The sequence below is a fragment of the Physeter macrocephalus genome, chromosome 17, assembly GCF_002837175.3.
Source record: "Physeter macrocephalus isolate SW-GA chromosome 17, ASM283717v5, whole genome shotgun sequence".
Taxonomy (NCBI): domain Eukaryota; kingdom Metazoa; phylum Chordata; class Mammalia; order Artiodactyla; family Physeteridae; genus Physeter; species Physeter macrocephalus.
The window spans coordinates 44,472,839-44,478,741 of record NC_041230.1 but is presented as its reverse complement, the minus strand read 5'-3'; the positions used below and the strand labels follow the sequence as shown (position 1 = coordinate 44,478,741).

At 44.1% G+C, this 5,903-nt stretch overlaps 1 protein-coding gene across 2 annotated transcripts in view; it reads right to left on the bottom strand.

The window, feature by feature from the left end:
- Window positions 1–5,838, bottom strand: part of TERF2IP (TERF2 interacting protein) — an 8,221-nt gene extending 2,383 nt beyond the window's left edge. Inside the window, exons 1-3 of one of the 2 annotated variants that reach the window (XM_028477404.2) lie at window positions 5,082–5,838; window positions 528–652; window positions 387–434 (exon numbers count right to left, since the gene is read on the bottom strand). In XM_028477404.2, coding sequence (XP_028333205.1) covers window positions 387–434; window positions 528–652; window positions 5,082–5,757 — 849 coding nt within the window. In that variant the 5' untranslated portion in view covers window positions 5,758–5,838. The remainder of the gene's footprint in view (window positions 1–386; window positions 435–527; window positions 653–5,081) is intronic. The other variant, XM_007116514.4, reaches the window with a different exon arrangement.
- Window positions 5,839–5,903: the final 65 nt, after the last annotated feature.

The following is a 5,903-nucleotide window of genomic DNA, read 5'->3' as shown; positions in this document are numbered from 1 at the left end:
ATATGGGAACATATGTATATGTATAACTGATTCACTTTGTTGTAAAGGAGAAACTAACACACTATTGTAAAACAGTTATACCCCAATAAAGATGTTAAAAAAAAAAAAATTAAAAATCGAATTACAATATGAAAAAAAAAAATTAACCTCTTTAAAAAAAAAAAATTAACCTCTTTAAAATATTACTTTTACCTGAGAAGAATAAAAACATTTTTAAAAGATAAATCTGCAATCTTAACTTAGAAAAACTTACAGATGAAAGTACTCAAAGTAAAATGCTTTATACTGCTTAAAAATAATTCTCCCCCATCTTTCTCCCTCCCTTCCTCCTTAAATCATCCTACCAAAAACTAAAAGTACATGCCCAGAACCTTGATCAGTCTCACCTTCCATTTTCCTCCTCCGTCTTGAACTCCTCTCTTACCTTTCTGGGCCTCAGGTGTATAAAAAGGACAGATGGGAAGAACAATTTCAAAGGAGGAGAATGGACGTAGGAAAAAAATATGAGTTAAATCTAGTTAACATACCACAATCTCTTCAAACTCCCGGGTGGCTTCTACAAGCATCTTTTTGACTGCTTCTTCATTCTCCTTGATCTCTTCCTTTTCTAATTCTTCTTCAGGCAAGTCTGGAGTTCTCTTATTCTGTGGTTCTATTAAACAGAACAGCACCAAATTAGAATTAGCCTTTTTTACAGAAACCAAAAATATAGTAAATGCTCTGTGAGCTCTGGGCCAGAAGTGAGCCTGCAATTTTTTCCTATTAGAAAACACCTGTTTTTGATCAGAAAGGTAAGAAAAACATGACATGCATGTTCAATAATTTCTACTCTTGCTTCTGAAAAGTTGTACAATAAAAATGGTGATAATTTTCCTAGGTTCTGATACGTAAAGTAAAAATACTCTTCAAGCTTAATTCATTTTTCGCTTTGTATTTATAGATCTTGCAAATTAACAAAACTGTGCCATAAATTGGGTTTTCTGGGAAGTAGGTTCTGAGATGGAGATTAACGTGTAAGGTGTTGATTAGGGAGTGTTCACTGGGCAGAAAGAAGCTGAGCTGTGAGAGTTCCAACAAGGCTGCAACTGAAACCATATAGAAGTCTGGAGCTAGGAAGGCCCTACAGGGTTGACCAAGTTGGGGCAAGGGAGCCAAGGTGTTATCATAATCCCGCATAGATTAGTCATTGGATGCTAGCCTAGAATGACAGAACCTTGGGTAAGGCAGTTCTCCCAGGGGAAGATAGATCTGGAGGGTCTACCACAATCCACCACATACCATCTACAGAAAGGAGAGCCTCCTAGAGCTAAACATCCTCCTATTTCCCTTTCACTCTTTGCTCTCTGAGGACTTAACTCTGCTATTTTCCACTTAACAAAGACTGACTACTAAGGGGCAACATGAGAGAGTTTCTTTGTGATGGAATTGGTCTATATCCTGATTTTGGTGGTTACATCACCATGTGTACATGTGTCAAAACACCTAACTGGAAAACTATATGGCAGTTTCTTAAAATATTAAACATATAATTACCATATAATCCAGCAATTCCACTTTTGAGAGTACACCAAAAAAAAAAAAAAAAAAAAAAGCAGGGTCTCAAACAGGTATTAGTAATCCATACCACAGCAGCATTATTCACAATATCCAAGATGTGGAAACACTAGGAACAAAATTCTCACACATGTTGCAACATGGGTTGGTGTTTAATGGGTACAAATTTCAGTTTTGGAAGACGAAAATGTTCTAGAGATGGATGGTAGTAATGACTACATCACAATGTGAACATACTTAGTGCTACTAAACACTTAAAAACAGCTAAAATGGTATATTTTATCTAATGTATATTCTACCACAATAAAAAAATTTTAATACATAACTGTACACCAAAATAAGTCAATTTTATTTTACATAAAATTTTAAAAAGAAGCCTTATATTTTAGAGATACATGCTGAAACAGATAAAATGGGACAATGCCCGGCACTGGCTTCAAAATAATCCCAGAAGTCAGGATGAAAGGTGTAGATGAAAAAACTGGCCACATACTATAATCAGGTGAAGTTGGGTGATGGGTACATGCATTATACTTTTCTCTTTCTACTTCTGTAAATGTTTGAAATTTTCCGTAATAAAAAGTGTAAACAAATTATGGCTCACATAATGAAACACAATGCAATGAACAAGAAAGGAATGAAGCAAACAATGAGCAGACACACAAATGCTTCAAGATCTATTAAGTTAAAAAAAGAAACAAACTGCAGAACAGACTTCTGTCTAGTGTGCTAGTGTTACTATGAGCAAAAAGGACACAGACAAGGGACAACAACAATGGTTGCCTCTGGGAGAGGAAGCGGGGGAAGGGGTATGGAGCAGTGACACTCACTTTTCACTATGTACTCTTTTACACTTGGAGTATATCTGTAGGATAAATTCCTAGAGGCAGTATTACCATGTTTGAGGGAACATATGTTTTAAATGTTGCCAGATGGTGTCAAAATTCCTTCCAAAGAAATTGTACCGATTTCCTTCTATTAATAATGTAGGAGTGTACTTGTTTTCATATACCTCGTTAACTCTGGGTATTACCCATTTTGTTAGTTATTGCCAATCTAACAGATAAAATATGACATTGCCTTGCTCTGATCTACTTTTCTAAAAAACACACCACACACACTTATTTCAGTTTCCATGGGCAGAAGTCCAGGCATGGCTTGTACTGGTCCTCTGCTCAGGGTGTAATTTTTTGTTTGTTTGTGGGGCTGCGCCTTATGGCATGGGGAGGGGATCTTAGTTCCCTGACCAGGAATCGAACCGTGCCCCCTGCAGTGGAAGCAGGGAGTCTTAACCACTGGACAGCCAAGGAAGTCCCCTCAGGGTCTAATTTATTTTTATTCAGTAACAATATTTCTGCATTTATTTGCCATTTATCTATTTCCTTTTCTGGAAACTTCCTCTTCCATTTCCTTTGCTCATTTTTCTACTAGTTTTTCTCCTACTTACTAACTTCTGCAAGCTCTTTGGACATTAATGAAACTCACTCTGTTGCCATGTATTGGAAATATTTTTCCAGTTTGCCCTCTGACTTTATTTATCATGAGAAGCTTTAAATTTTAAGTAATCAAATATATAAAGTTTTTTCTTAGTCTTCCTGGTTTCAGAACTATGAACATGTAACTATTAAAAGGGATACTCGGGGACTTCCCTACTGGAGCAGTGGTTAAGAATCCGCCTGCCAATGCAGCAGACACGGGTTCAAGCCCTGGTCGGGGAACATCCCACATGCCGCAGAGCAATTAAGCCCGTGCACCACAACTACTGAGTCTGCACTCTAGAGCTGGCAAGCCGCAAGTACTGAGCCCACGTGCCACAACTACTGAAGCCCGCACACCTAGAGCCTGTGCTCTGCAACAAAGACAAGCCACAGCAATGAGAAGCCGGCGCACGGCAATGCAGAGTAGCCCCTGCTCTCCACAACTAGAGAAAGCCCGCGTGCAGCAACGAAGACCCAACGCAGCCAAAAATAAATAATAAAATAAAATTAATTAATTAAAAATAAATAAATAAATTTTGAAAATAAAAAGGATACTCGGGAATTCCCTGGTAGTCCAGTGGTTAAGACTCTGTGGTTTCACTGCCTGGGTTTGACTCCTGGTCGGGGAACCCTGCAAGCCGCGGCCAAAAAAAAAAAACACAAAAAACAAAAAAGGATACTCATCCACATTTCCTCCTGGTCATTTTAGGACTTTAATTTTTACATTTAAATGCCTGAATATCAAAACACTGAGTAGGGTGAATCCAGCTTAATTTTGTCCCAAGTTCCAATTGGTCTACCAGCCATCTCCACACCACTGATTTAAAATCAGGGCCCTACATGATCTCCTTCACCCACACACACAGCCCAGTCTCTCCAAGAATTCTCCCTCTTGCTTCCTCCATCCCAGCCACAAAGGTCTCTGTTACTCCAAGAACACACCAGCCATACTCCACCCTCAGGGCCTTTGTACTTAATACTCCCTAAGCCTGAAACACTCTTGCTCAGATAACCAACTGCTGAGTTCTTTCATTTCCTCTGGTCCCTGCTCAAGCATCAGCTTACAATAGTGACCTTCCCTTCTCACCCTATAGCAAACAACCTCCTCTCCGGCCCTCACCCTGATTTATTTTTTTCTGTAGCACTTCCCGCTACCCAGCTAGCATTTTAAGCTCCATGACTGAAGGCAGTTTTAGTTACTCTTATATCCCAGCAGGATAAATGTCTGGCACTCAAATATCTGTTGAATGAATGAATCTCAAATGTCACTTTTACCAAAAACAAAATTCCTACTAAGCATACTGAATAGGAGAAACAGATTTTGCCTCCCCAGACTTCAACTGTTATGCGGAATAGGCACATAAGGAAAGAGAAGCTGGGGAAGCAGCATGACTCTTTAAACGAAAGGGTCTGTCAGTTTACGCTGTCAATACCCGTTTTACCAGAAGTGAAGCAACTCAACAGCTATGCACTGTGTCCTAACCGCCCCTGAATCCCAGTAGCCTATTCAACTGCGTTAGAAATACACTTCACCCGAGCGAAACGTGGAAGCGACTTCCCACTGAGAACCTTCTTATGTGAATATGCAGTCATTTAAGCCAAGAAATTAAAATAAGCTGGTCTGGCAGGCATGGCTTTAAAACGTCTTATACTGAATGTACCTGAATACAGAAGAAATATTTTTTAAAACGAGTCTGGGAAACCTCTGAAAAGATACCCAAGAAGCTGGTTCCCCGTCGTCTCTGGGGGGAATAAACTAGGTAGTTGGTGGGAAAGGAAAGGGGGGGAGAATTTTCCACATACTCTTTCTGCACCTTTTGAATATCGGACCATGCCAATACCCCAGTTACTGGAAAAGTGAATTAAGAGAGACCTTAGAAAATGGCGCAATTTTACCCGAATGTCAAAGGAGTGGGGGGGGGGGGGGCTGGACGATGCTCCCCAAGACGCCAACATGGATGGCCAACAGAAGGGGAAAGACGCCGACGCCCCCGCCCCCGCCTCACACAGGGGACAGCAGAAGGCTCGCGCGTTCGCAGCAGGCCTCACCCCCGCTATCAGCATCCTCGGGGTCTTGCTCAGCTTTCCGCTTGAGTTTCTGGGAGGAGGGGCTCACTGGGGCCTCCCCCAACAGGTACTTATGCTCCTGGCCCCGCAGGCGCTTGAGGTAGCGGTCCTTCATGGACTGCCACGAGTGCTGGGTGAGCGAGCTCTTCTCCATCGCTTTCCACAACGCGTTGCCGGTGACGGAGCTGGGCGAGCGGGCATGTTCCTTCACGTAGGTCAAGATGGCCACGTCGTCCGCGACCGTGAAGACGATCCGCGCCGCGTGCGGCTGCAGCTCGGGCTCCGCGGCAGCGGCGCCCCCAGCCTGAGCCCCGGTTTTCGTCTCTGGGGCCTGGTCGGCCCCTGTAGCCGGGCCCAACCGGTAGGCCTCCAGCTCGAGCCTCTCGTTGCGCTCCACGCAGTCCAGGATGTACTGCGTGGAGATGAAGTCGCCCGAGGCCTCGGCCGCCGCCTCCCCGGGCTGAGCCAGCAGCACTGCCCCGGGCTCCTGCACGCGACACAAGGTGCCGCCGCCGTGCAGGATGAGCGTCGAGAGCCGGCGCTTCGCCGGGCTGGGACGCACGTAGAAGGACATGGAGCTGCCATCCTCCCTCACGAACAGAGTCGAGGAATGGGTTGGCCCATTGGGGTCTTTGCCCAAATCCATCGCCTCAGCCATAGCTCACGCCGAGCACCAGAAGAAACTGCCGTCTTGCCAGCGCGCGGCGCACAGAGCCCCAGCGCCTGAGCTAACGCTCTAAACGCCCCCGCCGCCGCCGCCGCCGCCGCCGCCGCCGCCGCCGCCGCCGCCGCCGCCGCCGCCGC